This window comes from Danio rerio, chromosome 16, assembly GCF_049306965.1.
Source record: "Danio rerio strain Tuebingen ecotype United States chromosome 16, GRCz12tu, whole genome shotgun sequence".
Lineage (NCBI taxonomy): Eukaryota > Metazoa > Chordata > Actinopteri > Cypriniformes > Danionidae > Danio > Danio rerio.
In genome coordinates, this window is record NC_133191.1 from 38,585,945 (window position 1) to 38,611,333 (window position 25,389).

A 25,389-nucleotide genomic window follows, 5' to 3' on the forward strand; every position below is an offset into this window, starting at 1 on the left:
AGCCACAAATGTTTCGCTATTCGACCTCTGATTTAAAGCTTTGCAGATAAGGCTGCTCTTGTTTATAACAAACAACTTCCATGCTTGTGTTTTCAATGCAAAATACACCACAACAACACACACACAGACCGATACCACGAATCGAACCTTAACGACAGACGGAATGTTTAAACAGGGCGTCTCATAACTGTACAAAATAACAGTCCACAGCAAAGCACACTTCATTTCAAGCCTCTAGTGACATCTTCACTGTTTTTATGACAACCGAGCGCACATCTTTCATTTATTAGAAAAGTTCAGCTCCTCCAAGTATAACTCAGCCTCCTTCTGCTGTCAAGACAACATATGCTTCTCACATATTCAAAACACACACACAAGTTTGTAAGTGCGCAGTTTGTGTAACTCCAAATAAACGGGACTTTACCTGTTGGTCCCTCTACGCTGTCGGCGTGAATCTGAACAGCCAGGATCAAGAGAAAGGCGCAGGTATTCATTTTCCGTTGTTAGTCCAGTTGGGAAAACAAGTCGAAATCATTTCAGTGGCTCCAGTAGTTTGAACGGGGAAGTTGTGGACTCGCTCCCGTTCATCGATTCCCGAAATCCAGCCGAAGCTCAGTTGAGAGTCGCGTGAAGTGATACGGGGGCAGTGCGATCCGTTCAAACTGACGTCAGGATAAACAGTTCGAAGCGATGTTTCTTTCTCTCCAAGCGCACTTTCTGGCGCTCGGTGCGAGTCTAGTGTGCTTGAAAGTGTGCGAACGACGCCCCCATGCGGGGCTTTGGAGAAGTGGAGCTCCGGTCAACCTGGTGTTCTCGAGCTATACATTATGATTCACCATCGTAATCTCTTTAACCTGACTACTGAAGACAAGCAGCTTCTATAACAGAGGGAAATTAATGATGCCATTTATATTAATAATGCCATTTAAAAGTAGGGTGTGCATTTACTGAAACAAACCAGACTTCTGAACCTTTTGAACCCATACCACATGTTTAAGCTCCATCTGATTTTCTGTTATCATGTACTTATGACAGCTGTATAATTTATGTTTGATAATCATATTATTATTATTATTATTATTATTATTATTATTATTATTATTATTATTATATAAATAACTGGACCACACTTGAGATTTTTTTCTTTAATTTCAATTAAGAAAGTGAAAAAAGTTACCAACATTTGGATGGAGTAAGGATAAGTAAATCAACAGCTAATTACTTGTTTGGGGCTGAACTGTTTATTTAATTAAATTCAGTACCCACGTCTTCATTTTTGGGGACAGCGAAATACATAGCGTGCCATCTGCTCACAGTTTTTGAAAATCCACCAGAGGGCGCAATATACACTTCAGCCAAATAGGCCAGCTTGCTTTCGACTGACTGAGCGACTGATCGACTGACTCACCCACCCTGTCCCGAAACCCAACCAATAGTGTTTTCTAAAGCAATCTAGAAAAAGAAAAGCAGTCACAGCTGCGTGACTACACCACATTTTCAGCCACATTTTTGTTTATTCATTCATTTTCTTTTCGGCTTAGTCCCTTTATTAATCCGGGATGGCCACAGCGGAATGAACAGTCAACTTATTCAGCACTTTCATGCAGCGGATGCCCTTCCAGCTGCAACCCATCGCTGGGAAACATCCATACACTCTCATTTACACATACAATTTAGCCAACCCAATTCACCTGTACGTGAGTGTCTTTGTCTTTGGACTTATGGGGGAAACCGAAGCACCCAGAGAAAACCCACACGAACACAGAGAGAACATGCAAACTCCACACAGAAACACCAACTGACACAGCCGAGGCTCGAACCAGCAACCTTCTCGCTGTCATGCAAATGTGCTACCCACTGCACCACCTCATCGCCCCCGTTGTTTATTTTATTATTATTTTGTGTTTGCTTTTGTCGCAGTCATCTCAGCCCCGTGTCCAAAGTCCATTAGTGTATGAGGTGAGATACTGGGGAAACTGGTAAAGTCATTCATATGGATGTAAGCGGTCAGCTGGTTGCGCTAAAAGGAACAGAAATTGTTGGCGGTGTCATACCACCCCGAACGGTTTGTTTTAAAAACATAAATGCAGCCATACGTACCTCTGGCTACATAATTCACACTCTCCAGGAACATATAAAGGGGTATGTATCCACAATGAGCCTGTTTTGGTAAAGGTGCAATGAGACCCTGGGGACTCAGTATTTTAATTTAACATTAGCTTTTGAAACAATACAGAAAATAATAATAATTTAATTCATATAATAATAATAATTATTATTATTATTATTAATATCGTAACCATATTAAAAATAATAATGAGATGTGTGCGTGCTTGTCTGTGAAACAATCTATGTAAATTATTTAAATATTGACTTTTTTTAAACAAACAGTGACATTTATTTATACAGCACTTCCTTTGATCTCTCAAAAACAAACAGCTTTACAGTTTTGAATATGATGCCAGTATCACTTTCTATAGAATTGGTACTTTTAGAAATAGCTTTTTGATGGTTATCCATTTACTTGCATCTGACCCTGACAGACTGAATGAAGGAAATAAAATAGAGATGGTTTTCATTTAAAAGAAGGTGGAGTCTCAAAGCCACACCTTCCGTTATATAATCGTCATGGTCCAGTGGTCTGTAAATTTCTTTCCGGAAATACCTTTAGGAATGACGTTTTAACCTCCTGAAATGAACTCCAAATGAACTTTGTCTTGGCCTGTGTATATTTTTGAAATTACATCAAACCAGTTTCAATTAAATTTCGCTTGAAGTATATCATGACCTTAATGGGCCCTTTCCACCTACTTGAAAACCACAACTGCAGGCTGTATATACAGTATCTGCCTATGTCATGCAAAAACCAAAGTTTGCAACATTAAAAAATTTGCTATTGAAACAACTCCCTTTCTATGCAAATTCAAGCCACTAAAACCAGCCACACATTTGTGCTGTAGGTTTCCAGTTCTCTAACAATAGCCATTATGAGGCCAACAAGCTATAGAGCATCTTATCTATGCAGTCCCACAGGTTGGATGGATTTGTGTTAATCTGTTTAGCCTCCACAAAGGAAGGGCTACCTATTGAGCCATGAATAGAAGCAACAGGGCCAAGTCGGACCTCAGCTGTCCAAGGTCCATCCATGTCCGTCAGCCAGCAGGGATGGCAGGCGCAGATAGCCACGCTGATCCATTCACGTTTCTCATACCAATTTAATTTCACACAGTGGCAAACAGTACAACCTTTTTATCATTCTTTCTCTCACAATCAGTCTAAATATTACATATTCACAGCGGGGGATTCCAACTCCAGAGCTGTAGATCAAGTGACAGAATCGTCGGCTATTTAAAAAAAAAGTCAAATTATGCCAGAGAGTAAGTTGCAGCAAAGATGTGCTTGATTATTCAAATGACAGTCATTAGGCTTTCAGTGTGTTTAAACGTCAAATATTGGAAAGTATCCTGTTGGGAATCACCTGCTGTTTGGAAGTGGTTAGTTGAAGTTACTTGCCACAAAACTTCATACTGACAAAACTATCAAACTATCCACCACTGCAGGGGTTCCCAAACTTTTCAGCCCGCGACCCCCAAAATAACAATGCCAGTGACTCGCGACCCCCAATATCCTCTGAGGTGGTTATAAATACAGAAACCTTGCATGCAATGACGCAGACACACCAATTAAATTTGTGTCAGTGCTTTAAATGTGCTAGAAAGTATAACCTGATGTTATAAAATCAAAATGCATCTGACGCTATTGCTGCCTTTAATATAATGTAATTACCCTAGGGGTCGCAATCCAATAGAACTAGTAACTATAAGCTACTATAGTAACTATATAGTATATAGTAACTATAAATGACTATTTTTATTTTCAGTATAGTTATGGATGAAATATGTTAATTCTTATGGTTTAATAAAAATAAATAGATTTTTGGAAATCACCAGGCGACCCCCCTTCATTGCCCCGCGACCCCTCGGGGGGTCCCGACCCCCACTTTGAGAACCACTGCACCACTGAATATAAAATGTTCAACTATATGTGTGTGCATTGTTTAAGACTAGGAAAAGGCAGTTGATAGATTTAAATAGACTCATGTGGAGAAAGTGAAATATAAATTATACATTTTATGGGGGGGGGGGTCAAAATCGTGAAATACAAATGTAAAAAAATTAGAGAAAAAGAGTCAGAATTAAAAAAATATAGACATGTAATTCTAAGTTTAAATAGTCAAAATAATAAAAAATTAAAATCAACATGTCAGGAAAATGTACACATGAAATTGAGTTGAGATGCATAAAGGTTAAAACGTCAAAAAAAACGACAAACCTTTGAGAAAAGCATGTTATAAGCAGTGGTGTATAGTAACAAATTACAAATACTCAAATTAGTGTAATTTAGTAGCTTTTCTCAGAAATTGTAATATACTATGTTGTTAAAAATGTATATTTTTACTCTCGCTTGGGTACATTTTTAGTGCAGTATCAGTACTTTTACTCTACAACTTGCCTTCAACCTGGAGTCACTACTTTATTTTTTCCTGTCTATGGGTATTAGAATCAGTCCTATGATTTTTGTCCAATCAAATCGCACATCATACTGAACAACCTCAAGACATGGGCAGTTTATAAATGCAACAAATTGTTTAGAAGCATTAAAAGTGTCCAAGAAGTGGTCCAAAATGAACACACGCAATGCCCTAGAAACTGTTTTGACTGCAAATAAACTCATACTTTAGGATAAGTTTCATATAACTCAAAACTGGAAAAGATTTTTTAAAAAATGCATTTATGACTAAAAACGAATATTAAGAGTAATAGCAAAAGTAATAACAGTACAGTAATAATGGAATAATAATGGAATAATGGAATGGAATAATAAATGGAATCAAAATTAGATATAAACAAAAAAATACTTTTAAATAGTCAGAATTGCAAAAAAAAACATTTCTGAGTAAAAATATATACAGATTTCTAAAGAAAACCATGTAAACCATCTAAGGTGTTAAATTTAGGCATCAAGTCAGGTTGTGAGACAATCTCGCAGCAGTGAGAATAAACTCAGAACTGAAAAAAGATGTAGGCTATTCTAATAATACTGAAAAATACATAAAGGCAGAATAAAAAGCTTTGTTGTTGCCTAAAACTTCTGAAAGTCAGAATTCAACAATAAACTTGCAATTGTGATGAAAGATAAATCAGTACTGTAAGATACTAACTTGCAATTATAAATAAATTATGTCAAAATTAGATATAAACTCTGATAAGTGAGCAATTTTAGTTTATGGATGTGACATTTGCAGTAAAAACTCAACACATAAATTCACAGAGAAAGTATATGTTAACATTATATTGAAACATTTGTTTATATTTTCCAGAGCAGAGCATTTTTTCATAGTTAAGGGACCAGAAAAATGTCAAATATCAAATTAAAATGAAGAATATAAACATGTTATAGATTGACCAAAAAAAGTCAGCAAGTTTACAGCATACAACATGCTGTATAATGCTAATCAAAAAGGATAAGAGTTGGCTCACTATAGAACAAACTTGATTGATTTTATTAAATATATTTGCATTCATGAGGAAAAAACTTGGTTATGGGTGTGACATCTCTCGGTTATGGATGTGACAGATGTGAAATTGTAACTTGTGTTACTTTGATAAATCAAATATAATAGTTTGAAAACATTGACAGAGACATTTTTGAGTATTTCTAAAGTACTGTAAAACTATATTTTTTATGGCAAGGTTGACATATGAGTGGAATTGCTCTAAAGTCAAAATTGCTAAATGAGAAAAAAAAGAGAAAAAAGTTAGAGCTGTCTGAGTTTAGAAAACATCAGAAAAAAGCAATAGTATCTGGATGCAGCCTTTATGATGCAAGCTGAGATTGCATCACTCAGCGATGCAATGTCAGACACAATGCACTCAAATGGAGCGAGTGACATCACTTTGATGGGTAGGGTTAGGGGTGGGGTTAGGTGAGCCCATTAAAAAGCATTGGACGCAGCTCAGATTGCACTTCACCAGGTCTGCATCCAGACCCCTTTTGAAAAAACATTAGAAATACAATATAAACTTGCAATTCAAAAAAGGAGACATATAAACTAGCAATTACAAGTAAAAGTAAAAACTGCAAAATGTAAACTCAAAATTCTTTAAAAAGAAAGTCAAAATTGTGTGATACATTTTGTGGGGGAACAGTCAAAATCGTGAGATATAAATGTCAAATTCAGAGAAAAAAAAACAGAATTGGAAAATATACACATATAATTCTGAGTTTAAATTGTCAAAAATAAATTAATAAAATCAACATGTCAGAAAAATGTACACAAGAAATTAAGTTGAGATGCAAAAAGTTTTAAAGTCAAAATAAGACAAACTTCTGAGAAAAATGTCAAAATTCAGGCTGTTGTGATTTTTAAACTGATATAAAGTGAGTCATGATAACCAGAACCAAACACATCAGAATTGCGATATAAACTCTCAATTCAAAAATGGTGACATAAACTAGCAATTAAAAGTAAAAAGTAAAAATGCGAGATGTAAAATCCGAATTTTTTTGGAAAAATAAAGTCAAAATTGTGCGATGCAAACTTATAAAAGTATAATAAATGAACTAACACTTATGAGAAGTAATGTCATTCATTCATTCATTTTCTTGTCGGCTTAGTTCCTTTATTAATCCGGGGTCACCACAGCGGAATGAACCGCCAACTTATCCAGCACATTTTTACGCAGCGGATGCCCTTCCAGCCACAACCCACCTCTGGGAATCATTCACACACACATTCACACTAGGGTTGTAACAATATACCGGTATGACGGTTTACCACGATTTGAACGTGCACGATTATCATACCATGAACAATTGCATATCAACGGTTTTAACCCTTAAAGACCGAGACAGCCGCCCGCGGCTAAAAATAAGTATTGCTCTTAAATGTTTAATAACTTTTGATCCGCTGATCCGATTCATACAATTCAAAGATTGGCATAAAGAAGAGAATCTCAGCTTTCCAGTGTTCCAGGACTTTCAGAGGCTCCGGAATCAGTGCGGTTACATCATCAACATTTGACAACGCTGATTTGACAAAGAAACGCTCGTCACTGTGTCTCCGGACAAATCAGACATGATACATTGATGCATTGTCCCTCCTCCATGCCCAGATTGGTTCAAACTCGCTATATCACAACCAATAAGCATAGGTTTCGCTTTTGTTTGTGGACCAAGCTTTTTGAACAACACGGAATAAGAGATAGGCATACATTTATGCGCGGCTAAATAAAACATGCATTGCAGACAACCATATCCAAATCCATATCCACAGACAACCATATCCATGCTGGCACATAAAACCTAAGGAAACCGGAGCACCCGGAGGAAACCCATGCGAACGCAGGAAGAACATGCAAACTCCACACATAAACGCCAACCGAGCCAAGGATCAAACCAGCAACCCAGCAACCTTCTTGCTGTGAGGCAACAGCACTACCTACTGCGCCACTGCGTTGCCCAGAAATAAAGTCAAAATTGTGTATTATAAACATACAATTTCTATGAACGTCTAAATTGTGAGATATGAATTTGCAGTTATTTCAGAAATGAGCTTACATATCTCACTGAAAAAACAAATATGCCTACATATGATTAAAAAAATATAGTATTTGAGGAAATATTAATAAAATTAAAGATTTATTTTGGGCCTTGCTGACTTAATTGCAGGTCTATAGACAAAAAATCTATTTCGTTTCATAAAAGTCACAAACCTAAAATTTTTTTATTGTAGGCCAACATTATATCCCTTTATACAACAGTTCTGTCTGGTTCTCGAATCTGATTGGCTGATAGCCGTGATATATTTAAGTAATATCAGCACCCGTACAGCCTCTTTACCCTTTGTGTATTACTCCGCCAACACACAGTCACCAGAAGCAGACACTACAGATCTAAAGTTTAAAAGATGCTTGCTCAGCTGTTTAACTGTCAGCTTATGATTTGAATCCAACGCGGAAGAAAGTAGTTCCTCATACAAAAGGGTTTTTGAGACTCCATGTTTGATTTTGTTTTTATACACAATTATGGCGTCAAACTTTTGTATAAACGCAATATCACACAAGTAGCAGTGTGCTATAGCTATATATATTTATAAAATGAATAAATGAGCAATATCTGTAAGGGTTCTGCCACTTTGGTCTTGTAAATTCTTGTTTTGGTGGCAGAGCTTTGACACTACTCATGTCTGGTCCTGTTTATGTCTCTGTGTGCGCGCGCGCCGTCGTGGGTGTACGCAGAGTGTGTGCGCTGGCGCTTGATGTGGCCGCGCACGCTCTGCGTCCCTCAGACGTGCGCGCTCTTGTACTAGTGTTTGTGTTTGTTCTGTCAGCATCGCGCTGCTTTATTCTCGGCGCCTCCGTCTAGTTGGTTTCAGTTTTGGTTGGCGCTGAGATGAAGCATGCGCGTTGCTTATGTGTGAGCGCACGGTAAGGTGTTTATCTATCGTGTGCTCGTGTCTTGCGTCTTTTGTCAAAGCACGTGGCTCGATGTTTACATTGTGGTCACGTGCTTTTGTCGTGCGCTTCAGTGTTGTGCTCGTCTTGTCATGAACATGCGGTTGATGAGTTCTCTCATTGGCCGCATGTTCTTGTCCTGTCATGTGAGCGCATGGCTTGTGTTGTCTCTCTGTGTCATGCGCTCTCCCGTCTATTGTCTAGTCCCACCCTCCTTGTTAACCCATTATTAGTTAATTATGTTCATCTGTTTTTTTTTTGTTAATTTCCTACAGTTTATAAACCCCTTATGTCTGCTGTCCTGTGCGAGTTCGTCATCATATGTTGTCGATGTTTACCTGTCCTGCTGTGTCCAGTCCTGCCTGCCCAGTCAAGTTTGTTTGTTTGATTTATTGTTTGTTGTAGTAGTGTTTTCCCCCTCGGGGTTGTTTATTTTTGCCTTTTATTTTATTAATAATAAATCCTAAATCCTTTTTCCCTTTACCGGAACGTGACAATATCACACTAGTAGCATATGGCTGTATATCGGCACTGGTGAGGCCACTAAAGCACACAACACACGCCTCCCACCAATGCCGATATATATCGCACTGTTACTCATCTGATATTGCTTATTTATTCATTCATTCTTATTCAGCTTAGTCCTTTTATTCATCAGGGGTTGCCACAGTGGAATGAACCGCCAATTTATCCAGCATATGTTTTACACAGTGGATGTCCTTCCAGCTGCAACCCAGTACTGGGAAACATCCATGCACACTCATTTGCACCAGTGATTCACACTCATACACTACGGTCAATTTAGTTTTTCAATTCATCTATGTCTTTGGACTGAAGGGGAAACTGGAAAAAAAAACCAGCCGAGACTCAAACCAGCGACCTTCTTGCTGTGAGCCATTCGTGCTACCCACTGCGCCACGGTGCAGCCCTATATCCCTTTAATTATACACAAAGTTTGCTAACAAAAGTCCCTACTGATCCTGCAACACTATCCAAATCCATGGTCTCTGGGATCTCCCTCAAGCACAACCAGTCACCATCTCCTCCTGCATGACCTTGTTCAGGACTTTCTTTTTCAAGCAGAGTGTAGCGGTTTATCATTTGTTTAGCTGTCCCGCGTGAATCCCAGAATGTGCTCTGTATAGCATTATGAAGGGTGAAACAGGTACACTTTCCTCCACAAAACTATGTTTGAGTCCCGTTAAGGGAGTCGCCGGTACACCCACAAACCTTCTGTTTGAGGTAAATGACAAAAGAGTGATGGGCTGTGCCGAGTTTTATTCAATACAAGTCAAGTGTGGGAGGATTATGAAGAGCTGCTCTCAGGTAAAATGAGATTGTGAGCACGTATGTGTCTTGTATAGGGAAAAGTGTTCTAAGAATAAATACTGTTTATATGATTAGACTCTGAAAAGGAAACAAAACAAAAAATGTACTGCAGTGAGAGAGAACTTTGTGACCTTTTACTGAAGCAGAATGGTCTTTATTGTAAATTCTCGCTATAATCAGACTGTAATCTGCCTGGGTAGTTCAAATATGTTGTATTTAGCATGTCGGATTGTACACAACACGATTGTCATGCTAGCTTATTTAACCGTTTCTTAATGCTTTATTGCCATCTGGTGGTAAAAATTCAAAATACAAAGATATGATTAAAATGAAAACAGAATAGCAAGAGTTCTTTTTTAATTTCAAACGCAGGTTGTAAATTCCAGGGGGGTTTGGGGAGGATTGATCCCCCTAATTATGCTTGATCTCCCATGAAGGACATCAAAACAAGATCTATAGGGGGCGGCCCTTTAGTGAAAAATAGTTCACTTTGATCTGTAGTTTAAATAATAATAATATTCATTCATTCATTCATTTTCTTTTTGGCTTAGTCGCTTTTATAATCTGGGGTCGCCACAGCAGAATGAACCACCAACTTATTCAGCATATGTTTTACACAGCGGATGCCCTTCCAGCATCAACCCATCACTGGGAAACATCCATACACACACATACACTACGGAAAATTTTAGCATACCCTATTTACCTATACCACATTTCTTTGTATTTGTGGGGGAAACCAGAGCACCCGGAGGAAACCCATGCCAACACGGGGAGAACATGCAAAAAAAATCCACACAGAAATGCCAACTGACCCAGCTGAGGCTTGAACCAGCAACCTTCTTGCTGTGAGTAGGCATGGGGATGATAAGCGTTTTCAAGGTATACCGCAGTTTGGAAAAGTCAAGTTTTTTTTTTTTTTTAGGACAACAGTATTTCCAGCAGAAACGATATCTAAAAATGCTGTTTTAAATTGTGTTTTTGAAACTAATGAAGACAGCGGAAGTCAATGCTTCAGTTGAATAATTTAGCCTCACATGTTTACAGCTCCAAAATATTTTAAATCTTTCACAAAATAAAATATATTGTGTTCAAAGGGGAAAAGGTTTTAGTTTTTTACCCAGATATTTAAAAATAACTAATTTTAGAGTAGTAATACAGTGATACCGTGATATTTTTATCCAAGGTTATCATACCACATACCATCAGAATCTTATACCGGCCCATGCCTATAGCTGTGAGGTGACAGTGTTATCCACTGCGCCACTGCATCGCCATAATAATAATATAAATTAAAATAATAGATAATATAAACATTTGACCACCCTTGTAATGATTCACTGTGAATGCATCATTGCCCCAATCAGTCTATGCAAGAAAAAGTTCATTCAACAGTTTGTAAACCGGCAGATCCAAAGCACTGATAGACAGGTGTTCACACTGTTTTTTTTTTTTTTATAATATAGGTGTTTGTATATTTAAATGGCCTGAAAGGAAAGTCAAATTAGACACATAAGTATGTAGTGTTTGACCTAACGTCTGAAAGAGGTAATCAGAGGATACTGTGGGCCAGAAAACATCCCTCAAAACACTTAAAACTTAAATACATTTTATTAATAAAGTAGATGTAATTAAAAATAAATACAGAAATGACTGAAGCATGTATTACACAAACTAACATTACTAAAAAAGTTGACCCCCCTGATCGTCAGTTCGCAACCCTGTTTAAACGTATTATTAATCTTCACAGTTTTATTCCATAAAATAAACAATAGCATGCTTAATAATAAGGTATAAAGTGTTTCAAATATACCTTAATATACCTTAATTACATTAAAATCTTGACACATTTTTGAAAAAAATTAGATGGTTAATTAGAGAGTATTATATTATTATCCAACTCAGTGGTTCTCAAACTTTTTTCACTAAGTACCACCTCAGAAAAAAATTGTCTCTCTAAATACCACCATAATAACCAGTATTGAAGTACAGTAGCACACTAGGCCTAATTAAGCAGATACAGCTCTGCGCAGTTCAAAAGCATGCCAGATTAATTCTTCTTAAGAATATTTATTATCATCAGCCACTTTAAACATTATAAATAGCTTGAACTTTAACACTGCACTGTGCTTACAGGTAAAAAATAAAATAAATTTTCAATGTTTAAATTAAAATGTGCTTTTAAAAGTTAATTAAAATTAGCACTGTTCTTAACAAGTCAAAAGAAAACTGCTGTACTTAAATGTAAAGTATTAACATAAAGTAGCCTATTTATCAAAACCAGGAAATGTTCCTTGGACCCCAAATATAGGCTATATGCGATCATATTCATGTATAAACTTTTTCTGATAATTTTTTTAAATGTACAAATAAGTCATATTTACATATATCTTGTATTTTAAATGTATGAATTGGATTTACATACTTCAATTAGATCTGCTTATTGCTAGTTTAAAAGGCTTTGTTTGTCAGAAAATCAAGAGATTAAACCATACCTGTCAACATTGAGATATAAAAATATGGGATACGCCCCAACAACCGTTACAAATATGGAGAGGAAATTACACTGTAAAAAAATCCGTAATTTTACGGTTTATTTCCGGCAGCTGGGGTGTCGGGGAAAAAAAGTGTAGAATAACGGACGTTAAATTACAGAAATTTACAGTAAAATAACGGATATTAAATTACAGACATTTACTTCAATTTAAATTTCTGTAATTAAACCTCTGTTATTTTACAGTAAATTTTTGTAATTTAAAGAAATTTTACATTTTTCCAGCTGCCGGAAATAAACCGTAAAATTACGGATTTTTTTTACAGTGTAGAATTTGACAAATAGCATTTAAACAAACTTTGGAAACAAAATATATATACAGACACAAACTTGAATGAGTATTTTGACAGTTTAAGGTAGTTCTGAAACTTGCTTTACTTAGGATAGTTCACCCAAAACTGAAAATTCGGTCATCATTTACTCACTCTTCACTTGTAACAAAGCTGATTTAACTCATTTTCTTTTGCTAAACCTAAAAGATGATATTTTAAAGAAAGCTGGAAACCTTATACCATTCTACTTTATTTGTCTTTTCTATTGTGGAAGTCCAAGGTTACTGGTTTCCTGTTTTATTAAAAATATCGCACAATCCACATACACAAAAAGCGACACTCATAAAAGTTTGCAACCACTTGAGGGAGTAAATGGCACTAAGTGCATTTTTCCTTTTTGGGTGAACTATTCTCATAGACCAATTTAGAAATGAGCAGAGATGTATAAAGTACTAGAGACCCATACTTAAGTAAAAGTACAAGTGCTTTATCAAAAAGTGACTTGAGTAGAAGTGCTCTTTAAGCACCATACTTAACTGGAAGTACAAAAGTATTCAACATTTTTTGTACTTAAGTATTGCAAGTAGTTTATTTCAAAATTTACTACTCAAGTACTGAAAGTAAAAGTACAAGTATTGTGTAATGTAGTTATTAAAGAAAGCAGTCAAAATACACTAATTGTTTTGTTTATTTTAAATATCTTTTTTGGGGTACTTGATTAAGCAGAACGAAAAGAAACATGGCGTATGATACTGTTTTTCTCTGTAAATAGTTTCTATGGTACAGGAACTCACATCGTCAGGCCCTTTTACCAGAAAATGCCTTCACTGATGAGATAATTCAGCATGTTCAATCACATACATACTCTCTCTCTCTCTCTCTCTCTCTCTCTCACACACACACACACACACACACACACACACACACACACACACACACACACACACACACTGCCCAAATGAGACCATGTGGTACTGCATTAATAGAAAGTCAAAACAATCTAAGACTTAAAGAAAACGTTGTAATATGCAAACAATGTTGTAAGACATTACGCTGAATAAATGGCTGCAAATGGTTTGCAACTGATGTAATGGTGTCTGCCTCTGTGTAAGAGTGATATGAATTTTCTTTCTAAGTCAGCATGTCAGGACTGCCACATCTGTAATAAATGACAAAAACTATAAAAGCAAAATGTACGGCTACATACTTAAAACATCCTCAATTCACACGTAAACTCTGCAGCAAATTACTGTACTTTAAGCATTCAAAGCCATGTTAAACAGAACCAACCCATCCTGTCATTATGTCCTTTCCAATGTTTTATCCCTGAAGAAATGAATAGTATTTTTAAAAAATATGTTCAAAAGTAAAATAACTCAAGCCTTATTTTTTTACAACTATTGTTACTTGGTGGCCACCACCCCACATGAAAATTCATTCATTCATTAATTCCTTTTCTTTTCAGCTTAGTCGCTTTATTAATCTGGGGCTGCCACAGTGGAATGAACCGCCAATTTATCCAGCATGTGTTTAACGCAGCGGATGCCCTTCCATCCGCAACCCAACTCTGGGAAACTCCCATACACACTCATTCACACACATACACTACAGCCGATTTTGTTTATTCAATTCTGTTATAGCGCATGTCTTTTGGACTGTGGAGGAAACCGGAGCACCTGGAAGAAACCCATGTGAACATGGGGAAAACATGCAAACTCCACACGTGTGGACAAAATGTCAACTGACCCAGACGGGGCTCGAACCAGTGACCTTTATATTGTGAGGCATTTGTGCTCCCCATTGTGCCACCATGACGCCCCTCCCACATGAAATATATCATAGTAGTTTTTATTAAATACTAAACTGTATTGTATAACCTATAGCATTTACAACACTTTGTTAAAGAATACTAGTGTACTACACCAATACGTATTTTTTAGAATCTTTTACTGCAGTAAACTGTGGTGTATTAAAGTGTAACATACCCTGCCATGTAGAAAAGTTTGGCTAATTTGTTTATATAGTTGTATTACCACAGCAACTAATTACTACAACAGATTAAGTCATGTATGGTTAACTAAAAGTTACTATAATATTTTCCTCATGGGATTTTGAGATCACGTAAACATTATACTATTTTGTAAAATAATGGAATCTTTCAAATTCACAAACTAGTATATAGTTGAAAAAAGGGTACCTTTGAACCAAAAACCAATTGGATCTTTAAGAAACCAAAATTGTTATCTCATCACTGCAAAAATAAACAAATGAAATAAAAACACATCTTTGGAATCTTTATTTTTACATGTGTACTTGTATTTTGGTAGTCCAATATTATATGGCATTTCCTAACAATATTAGCAGACATTGAAAAAAAATATTAATTGGATTTACTATCTTTAAGGTAAGTGGTTACAAAAGATGTATATGGGCTGAATTTAAACAAATTAGGTTAAACATTACTAAACTTAATTTGTTTAAAATTAGCTCATATTAATTTTTTGCAATCACTTACCTTAAAAATGTTGTAAATTTAATGAATATTTATTTTTTCAATGTAACATTACACAATTCTAAAACTATGAGTACTATATAAGTAACTGAACATGAACATATTTTACAATTCGTATCACTAGGGGTCAGTATAAGCTCATTATTTCACTCAAATTCACTCATGAGTATTTCACCAAAAATGAAAATATGATTTGCTAGCCTACCATGACTTAAATTATGTCTGTAGCGTAGTTCAGAAACACTACAGTGTTAATTATAAATTACTTTTTTTCATGTGGGATTTACGTTAGTGTTGTGTGTGAAAATACCTGCTGATAGACATTCAGAAGATTTCAGCGCATTTAAAACTTCCACAGAGTAGGCTAGCCGGTTTCATTATAGTGCGTTGTAATTTTGTAACCACGAAAACGTCTCAACTTCCGTATTACATTATTTGCAGGGTTATCCATGCTTGTTGTTAATAATATTGACTAGAAAAAAGCGGGACGTCTCACTCCATACCAGCCAAGCACTGAAAGGGAATTGTAAATAAGTTGACTAGCACGTCCTGAGGCCAATAAAAGTAGCGTACATTAACCCATGCCCAGTTGGGGATGGGCTACACTTTGCAGCCTTAATAGCATGAGAAGTGCGAGAGACTAGATTGTAATTACGACATGAAGTAAAACTCATGAACGAGTCCGCGAAGGGAAGGAGGAATCCCGCAGGAAAACATGCATGCCAGTTATGGAGCTCTTTGGAATACTGTGGAATTTTTTCGGGTTTGGCTTATTCTCAGCATCGAAGCACTGGTCTTGGTATACGGCCAAAAGGGTAAGACTGCGCCAACTACGCGTAAAACTCCGAAGCGCTACTGTACATTAATAATATGAATGAAAACATTTATTATGGTTTGACAGTACAGTCAGAAGATTGACAGATAATGTTTGATTAAAAACTAGGACACTTACAGTTTGGGCACGTTGGCATTTTCCCACTTAAAACACAGTAATTATTTTGAGAACATGTAAAATATAACATAATCGAGTCATTGAAAAAAAAACTTGAATTTTCCATTATGAATTCCTTTATTCCTTTCAACTGTTTTGTCATGCTAAACTTTGGGAAATGTATGGTACATTATTATCCTGACATTGCTGCTATGTTGACTATTCTCTTAAAATATTTTGAGAAATAAATGGTTATGCAAAAAATGAACAAGCACCAAAAGTGTAATACTTCACACATTGCAATATGTCTAGTTTCCTTTGGACAAACATGATACAAGCTAAAGATGTTGTCAGGCATATTTTCAACAAGAATCAATTGATATTATTATAATTGACTTATATTTGTTAAGGATTATTAGTTTTTTAGAGATCTAGAGATTTAGAGATTTAGCAATCCCAAAGTACTAGTTGCCATGTAAAATGTTTGTACTTTGTAACTCTCTATTGCTCAAAGCAAGAACCTTTTAAAATCAATGGATATATTATTATAATTGACATTTTTTTAGATTATTTATTATTTGGGGATCACATTGCAGTCCCAAAGTACTAATTAGTTGCCATTTAAAATCTTTATGTTTGTAACTCACTATTGTTCAAAGTAAGAATCTTTTATAATCAAATCTATGATCGCACATTTTTAAATATATTACTGTAAATAAGCACACGTCAGAATGTTAACGTTATTTTACTTTTACATAAACATTTATTACGATGAATTCTGTTAGAGCATTATTTCGCCCATATTTTGCTATTATATTTCCTCACAAATTTGAAACTACAGTAAATGCTTTGCTTGTGTTGAATATGTCCATATAAGATCAGGATCACATCAGCATCTGGACTGCCTGATTGGAAGATGTGCTGACGTCCTGGCTTGTTGTGTTTAGAGAGTGAGCTAGGAAGAATGGACTTGTTTATGGTATGTCTCAATGTGTGAGGGGTCAGCATGAATCACTACAGCCAGATTCACAGACTGTGAGGATTACGGAAACTGTTTTCCAGTCAAACGTCCACCCACTGAACTCTGCGCATATGAGCCAGAGGGGAAGCATTCTGTTTTTTGGGGGATGTTATTGTGCTAAGGTGGAAGCTGACATGTTTGTGAAATTGCTGTATTTTTATTTAGTTTCAAAGCTATTCAAGGTCTAGAGATTGTCTGTGATTTGCCAGAACACAAAGGAGCAGGATAAAGAGCTCATGCCCAAATATTTTTACTTTACAGTTGTAATATGATTGACAGATGAGGAATTATTATGTGACAATCTAAACAGCCGAACATCCTGTCTGCCATGGGCCCAGGCCTGCAGGGACGTGCCAGCAAATCTCCTGCAGAAAAAATAAAATTACATGCTGTCTGATAGTTCCGATGACGGATCGGTATCCTTGGTCCCAGTGCATTCATGGTAGCTCAGCTGTAAGGAATGTTATATTGGGTGTCAGCAAGTGTCTTAATTATACCCAGTATATGCATCCTCAAGCGCTGCGTGCTTTAAACACCTTGCTGTGAACTCAACTAGCAGACATCGCACAGATGTCATCGCACTGTCTGCCTGCTGTTAAATAATGTCTCAAGATTGCCTCAGGCAATGCTTCATGAGGAGTTCATAGTAGTGAATGTTGAGCTTAGTCTGTGAAGAAACTGGCCTATTTAAGCTGTGGCTAATCGTCCTTTAACGTCAAAGGAAATTAAAGAAATTATTGTTTTGGTTACATAAAAATATTGTTTTTATATTATTGTTTATATTTTTTTCTGAACACTCACTCTTCCTACCATTGGTCAAAAAATAACAAACAGCCCTGCACAAAAGACACACCATTGGTTGTGCAAGTATTGTTGGGCTGGTTGGGATTAAGCATACAGCAATCTTTTTATAGCACCACAAAGCTACATTAATCACGGTCTTTAGGGCTACGGTGTACATTTTAGGACATCTTCAGACCTCAATCATACAATGACAAGGCGTCATGCCTTATCATTTCAGGCATCGTTCCTCAGAATGAAAGGCTTCAAGTCTCAGGAAAAAACAAAGTCAAGTATCGGGTCTTGTACATTTAAGCATCGGGACCGAGATGAAAAGTTATCAGACTAAAAGACATCAGGCAAAACAGATTCAGAAGAAAAGTTATGAGACCAAAAGACATCAGGCAAAACAGACCGAGATCAAAAGTTATCAGACTAAAAGACATCAGGCAAAACAGACTCAGAAGAAAAGTGATCAGACTAAAGACATCAGACAAAACACACTGAGATCAAAAGTTATCAGACCAAAAAAGTAATCAGGCAAAACAGACTCAGAAGAAAAGTTATGAGACCAAAAGACATCAGGCAAAACAGACCGAGATCAAAAGTTATCAGACTAAAAGACATCAGGCAAAACAGACTCAGAAGAAAAGTGATCAGACTAAAGACATCAGACAAAACACACTGAGATCAAAAGTTATCAGACCAAAAAAGTAATCAGGCAAAACAGACTCAGAAGAAAAGTTATCAGACAAAAAGACATCAGGCAAAACAGGCTGAGATCAAAAGTTATCAGACAAAACAGACCCATGAAAAGTTATCAGACTAAAAGACATCAGGCAAAACAGACTCAAATGAAATGTTATCAGACAAAAAGACATCAGGCAAAACAGACTGAGATCAAAAGTTATCAGAAAAAACAGACTCAGAAGAAAAGTTACCAGACTAAAAGACATCAGGCAAAACAGATTCAGAAGAAAAGTTATCAGACAAAAAGACATCAGGCAAAACAGATTCAGAAGAAAAGTTATCAGACAAAAATACATCAGGCAAAACAGATTGAGAAGAAAAGTTATCAGACAAAAAGACATCAGGCAAAACAGATTCAAAAGAAAAGTTATCAGACAAAAAGACATCAGGCAAAACAGATTCAAAAGAAAAGTTATCAGACAAAAAGACATCAGGCAAAACAAATTCAAAAGAAAAGTTATCAGACAAAAAGACATCAGGCAAAACAGATTCAGAAGAAAAGTTATCAGACAAAAAGACATCAGGCAAAACAGATTCAGAAGAAAAGTTATCAGACAAAAAGACATCAGGCAAAACAGATTGAGAAGAAAAGTTATCAGACAAAAAGACATCAGGCAAAACAGATTCAAAAGAAAAGTTATCAGACAAAAAGACATCAGGCAAAACAGATTCAAAAGAAAAGTTATCAGACAAAAAGACATCAGGCAAAACAAATTCAAAAGAAAAGTTATCAGACAAAAAGACATCAGGCAAAACAGACTCAAATGAAGTGTTATCAGACAAAAAGACATCAGGCAAAACAGACTGAGATCAAAAGTTATCAGACAAAACAGACTCAGACGAAAAGTTATCAGACAAAAAGACATCAGACAAAACAGACTCAGAAGAAAAGATATCAGACAAAAAGACATCAGGCAAAACAGACTCAGAAGAAAAGTTATCAGACTAAAAGACATCAGACAAAAGAGACTCAGAAGAAAAGTTATCAGACAAAAAGACATCAGGCAAAACAGACTCAGAAGAAAAGTTATCAGACTAAAAGACATCAGGCAAAAGAGACTCAGAAGAAAAGTTATCAGACAAAAAGACATCAGGCAAAACAGACTCAGAAGAAAAGTTATCAGACTAAAAGACATCAGGCAAAAGAGACTCAGAAGAAAAGTTATCAGACAAAAAGACATCAGGCAAAACAGACTCGAATGAAAAGGTGTCAAAAATATTGCTTAAGGGGCTAATAAGAAACTGGACACTGCTTTTATTCTAGCCAAAATAACACAAGAATTTCTCCAGAAATATTGTAGAAAATATTGTGAAAAATGTCTTGCTTTGTTAAACATCATTTGGGAAATATTCAAAAAAGAAAGATGATAAATAATCAAATAAATAAAATAAAATAAAAAAAATAAAATCACAGGAGGGCTCATAATTTTGAATTTAACCATACATGTAAAATGTGGCTTACATTTTGCCGGTTTTCATGATATATATGGGTGGAAGCTTTAGATTGATCCACTTTTTGATTCATTTAGTTTTTTTTTTTTAAAGTATTTATATTCACTTATTTAGCAGATGCTTTAATTCAAAGCAACTTACAAATGAGGAAAACAAGCTGAATGCAAGCAGAAGCTCCAGTGAATAGAATAAACAGTAACTAATTGAAAATAGGAGATGAAATGGTTAAATATCAGAAGACTGCACATTCGGCAGTCACAAGATGTCAGTGATTTTTGTTTAGAATTTTTAAAAAAATTTGTTACAAAACCAAACCGGTCCACTTTAACAGACATTAACCAATTGGTTGTGAAAACAAATTATGGGGAAAAAAGATTATTTAATATGGTTATTATTAGAAGTACAAGTTGTTTTGTATGTCTAAACATTAAATGAAATGAATGAGATCAGAATTCTTGATACATTTAAGCTACAATGACCATACCACCCTTGTATGAAAAATAAGGTGAAAAGGTCATGAATGTTAAAAAAAAGTCAGTAAAAGACAGGGAAAAGTCAGGAAAAAGAAAAACCCTTAAAAGTAAAAACCCTAAAATACACACATCGACTCTTCCTTCAAAGAAATCAGGAAAGGGGTCAAAAGATGCTTCTCTGTTTAAACATAATGTATGTTACCTTACTAGGCAAGGCACTCATTCATTCATTTTCCTTGGGCTTAGTCCCTTATTTATCAGGGGTCTCCACAGCGGAATAAACCACCAACTATTCCGGCATGTTTTAGGCAGCAGTTGCCGCTCCAGCCGCAACCCAGCACTGAGAAACACCCACACACTCTCGCATTCACACATGCAGTAAGCACTACGGCCAACTTAGTTAATTCAATTCACCTATAGCGCATGTATTTGGACCATGGGGGTAACCGGAGCACCCGGAGAAAACCCACACAAACACAGGGAGAACATGCAAACTCCACACAGAAATGCCAAGCCAACCGGCCCAGCCAGGACTAGAACCAGCGACCTTCTTGCTGTGACAGTGCTAACCACTGAGCCAGCGTGCTGCCCTAGTCAAGGCAAAGCAAGTATTTATGTACCACATTTCACAATGTTAATTCAAAATGCTTTAAAAATACAAATATAAAAGAAACATCAAATACAACAAGTCTAAGAAAATAACAACTTCCTTCCAAAAACGTCTTAATTTCAAATACAAAGAATACAAAAAAGTGATTTGAAACAGAACAAAGAATAAAAAAAGGCTAGTCATCTACATAAAATGCCCTCCTAGTAAAATAATGAATTGCTTTTTCTTATGAGGTTTAAGATAACAATTAATTGCCAATAACGCCCCCAAATTTACCCACAATGAGTTTTAAAAATACATAAAGTCTCATGTAGATAAAATCACCATCACCCATATCTCACATTCAACCCGTTAACCACACTGAGTCACAGTGAATTGTTTGAACATTGCCAGTTAACAGTCTGACCACAAAACTGTGTTTGTTTTCCTATGTGATGATTAAGATAGTTCACAGCAACAAGAGCTTTGGTAGATTGGAGATAGATTGCTCCTAAAGCGGAAAGAAGGGGACCACAAAAGCTTCAAGCTGGAATGAATCAGAGCTGACGGGGAAATTAGGAATGGCAGACGGACGATGGACTTAGTATTTAGCCATAAATGAAGCAAAACATTAGGCCATTCATATTGACTCTGGGATTTACTGGCACTATTAGTATGGAATTGTTTTGGGGGATATTTTGAGGTGATTATGTCATGTTGATGAACTTGGCAGAGCTTGTCTGTGGAAGTTACCCCACAACAGAGCATCACCATCAACTAAACCCTACTGCAATTATGGCTTTAATTAACACCATTATGGAAAGCCCCTCAAGTGTGAATAATGCGATGAAACTGGCAAGCCCCCTTTACCGCACAAGCTTTAGCTCTTCAATACCCAGCTGACGACCTGCCAATACCCACAATGCATCCTGTCTCATTCCACCACAAGCTGTAAGCATGTTAAAGGGATAGTTCACAAAAAATGTAAATGTACTTACTGTTCACTCAGCCTCAAGTGGTTCCAAAACACTGAGTTATTTCTGTTTAGCACAAAAGAAGATATTTTGAAGTATGTTGGAAACTGGTAACTATTTACATCCTTAGTATGAAGAAAATGTACTAAATAAAAATGTACTTACCGTTTACTCAGCCTCAGGCGGTTCCTAAACTTCAAGAGTTTTTACTGTTAAGCACAAAAGAAGATATTTTGAAGTATGTTGGAAACTGGTAACTATTTACATCCTTAGTATGAAGAAAATGTACTAAATAAAAATGTACTTACCATTTACTCAGCCTCAGGCGGTTCCAAAACTTCAAGGGTTTTTACTGTTAAGCACAAAAGAAGATATTTTGAAGTATGTTGGAAACTGGTAACTATTTACATCCTTGGTATGAAAAAATACTATTGAAGTCAATGGCTACCACTTCAAACTGTCTTTTGTTTGGTAGTTGGTACTAGTTTGTTAAGCAAATTTTAATTTTTGGGTGAACAATCCCTTTAAGACAGCAGTTATTAATTTCTAAAGCTTCAAGATTTATTTCTGTTAGGCACAAAAGAAGATATTTTGAAGAATGTTGGAAACCGGTAACTTTTTTCATCCTTAGTATGAAAAAATGTACTATAGTTCAAACAAAAAATGAAAATGTACTCACCGTTCACTCAGTCTTAAGTGGTTCCAAAATCTTCATAAGTTACTTCTGTTAGGAACAAAAGAAGATATTTTGAAGTATGTTGGAAACTGGTAACTGTTTACATCCTTAGTATGAAAAGTTTTGTACTATAGTTCACACAAAATGAAAATTTTACCATAACCATACATACCATTTACTCAGCCTCAAGTGGTTAGAAAACTTCGCATGTTATTCCTGTTAAGCACAAAAGAAGATATTTTGAAGTATGTTGGAAACCAGTAACTATTTACATCCTTAGGATTAAAAAAAAAATGACTAAAGTCAACACAAAAATTAAAATGGATTTATCGTTCACTTAGCCTCAAGTGGTTCGAAAACTTCAGGAGATATTACTGTTAATCACAAAAGAAGATATTTTGAAGTATGTTGGAAACCGGTAACTATTAACATCCTTAGTATGAAAAAATGTATTTACCATTCACTCATCCTCAAGTGGTTAGAAAATTTCACAAGTTATTTCTGTTAGGCACAAAAGTAGATATTTTGAGGAATGTTGTAAACTATTTACATCCTTAGTTAAAGAAATAATATGGAAGTCAGTTGCTACTACGATACTTCAAAATGTGTTTTGTTTGGTAAAAGAATTTAAATTGTTGAGTGAACCATCCCTTTAAGATTTCAGGGAGCAGTATTTAATGATTCATGGATGTTAAATGAGAAATACAGTGTCTGGGTTAATTACATGTGGAATGAGACCACAAACCTAGATCATTAACTGCAGAATAAATGCCTTTTCAAATTAGAGTGATTTCTTTTCTCTTGTTCTTTTTCTCAGGCGATGGGTGTGGACACACAGTCCTCGGTCCCAGCAGTGGCACACTGACCTCGCTGAACTTCCCAGGAACCTACCCCAACCACACCCAGTGTGAATGGACTTTAAAGGTAGCGAAGGGCCAGACGCTGCTCTTGACCTTTGGGGATTTTGACTTGGAGAGGAGCCAAGACTGCATATCTGGCTCTCTCACCATCACAGACAGCAGTGGAGCCACCAGAGTGGGTATGACCCTGTTCACATAGACATCTGTATGCACCAAAAGTGCTACACACACACACTGGATTTTGGTTTACAGTTTGTTTACAGATGTGAACAAAACTGTGGTACCCTTTCATTGACCAAAGAAACCCACAGTGGTCAATGAAATAACTTGAAGCAGCAAAAAGTAGTGATTTATCAAAAATTACTTATAATAAAGGAATGAAAATCCGATGTTTCTTTCAAATTGTGGTTCAACACAATTTATGTTTAACAGAGCAGGAAAATTTTCACAGTATGTATGATAGTATTTTTTTCTTCTGGAGAAAGTCTTATTTGTTTTATTTCGGCTAGAATAAAAAGCAGCTTTTAATTTTTTAAAAGCCATTTTAAGGTCAAAATTATTTGCCCATTTAAGCTATTTTTTTTCGATAGCCAAAACAACAAACAAAAAATATCCACCACCTCTAATCTAGGAGCAATCCAGCAGTCATATTTATAAACAATATACAGTTGAAGTCAGAATTATTAGTCCCCCTTTGAATTTCATTTTCTTTTTTAAATATTTCCTAAATTATGTTTAACAGAGCAAGGAAATTTTCACAGTATGTCTGATAATATTTTTTCTTCTGAAGAAACATTTACTTGTTTTATTTCGACTTGAATAAAAGCAGTTTTTAATTTTGTAATGGCCATTTTAAGGTCAAAATTATTAGCCCCTTTAAGCTATAATTTTTTTCGATAGTCTACAGAACAAACCATCATTATACAATAACTTACCTAATTACCCCAACCTACCTAGTTAACCTAATTAACCTAGTTAAGCCTTTAAATGTCAAATGTACTGTCATCATGGCAAAGATACAGTGAATCAGTTATTAGAAATGAGTTATTAAAACTATTATGTTTAGAAATGTGTTGGAAAAAATCTTCTTTCCATTAAACAGAAATTGGGGAAACAAATAAATAGGGGGGGCTAATAATTCAGGAGGGCTAATAATTCTGACTTACACTGTATATTTATTATTTTTAGTTGTAAATTCATTTGGAGAAAATTAAGTAATTCACTTTTAAATTGGCACTTGCATTAAGATAAAACATAGAAAAGAAGATTTAGTGACAAAACAGCTAATTAAATAAAAGTAGAAAGAGTGCATTTTAGGACTTGGGCCCCATGGCTGGAGTTGCTTTTTGCCCCCAAATCACTAAACGCGCCCCTGCTTCCTCATCCTTTGACTACCATATAAACTAGAAAAGTATTTATAATTTAATATAGTTATTAAAAAAGGAAAGTACATAGTTTATATTTAATATCCATTTAGAGTTTTTACTAATTATTTTCAGTATTTTAAAATTATAAATAAAAATACATTTAATGTTTATAACTATTTTCTATTAAAACAAATTTCTTTTATAATTAGCTATTCTTTAAATATAAAATATCATATTCAAAATATTAATATTTTAAAAATTAAAAACTGTATTAAATATTCTTTCTTAAACCCGTGTTTCAAGTTCATTCTTAGCATTGTGAAATCCTCTCGA

At 35.6% G+C, this 25,389-nt stretch overlaps 2 protein-coding genes across 31 annotated transcripts in view; one reads left to right on the forward strand and one right to left on the reverse strand.

Annotated features, from left to right (window-relative positions):
• ptprub (protein tyrosine phosphatase receptor type Ub) overlaps positions 1-634 on the reverse strand; it is a 442,833-nt gene extending 442,199 nt beyond the window's left edge. For 28 of the 29 annotated variants that reach the window (XM_009292423.5, XM_073924678.1, XM_073924674.1 and 25 more), the window contains exon 1: positions 425-634. In XM_009292423.5, coding sequence (XP_009290698.2) covers positions 425-494 — 70 coding nt within the window. In that variant the 5' untranslated portion in view covers positions 495-634. 29 annotated transcript variants of the gene reach the window in all.
• Positions 1-25,389, forward strand: part of si:dkey-34d22.1 — a 49,481-nt gene that overhangs the window by 513 nt on the left and 23,579 nt on the right. Inside the window, exons 1-2 of one of the 2 annotated variants that reach the window (XM_021473022.3) lie at positions 15,826-15,998; positions 23,647-23,868. In XM_021473022.3, the coding sequence (XP_021328697.1) occupies positions 15,899-15,998; positions 23,647-23,868 (322 nt within the window). In that variant the 5' untranslated portion in view covers positions 15,826-15,898. Of the gene's footprint in view, positions 1-15,825; positions 15,999-23,646; positions 23,869-25,389 lie in introns of those variants that run through there. The other variant, XM_073926276.1, reaches the window with a different exon arrangement.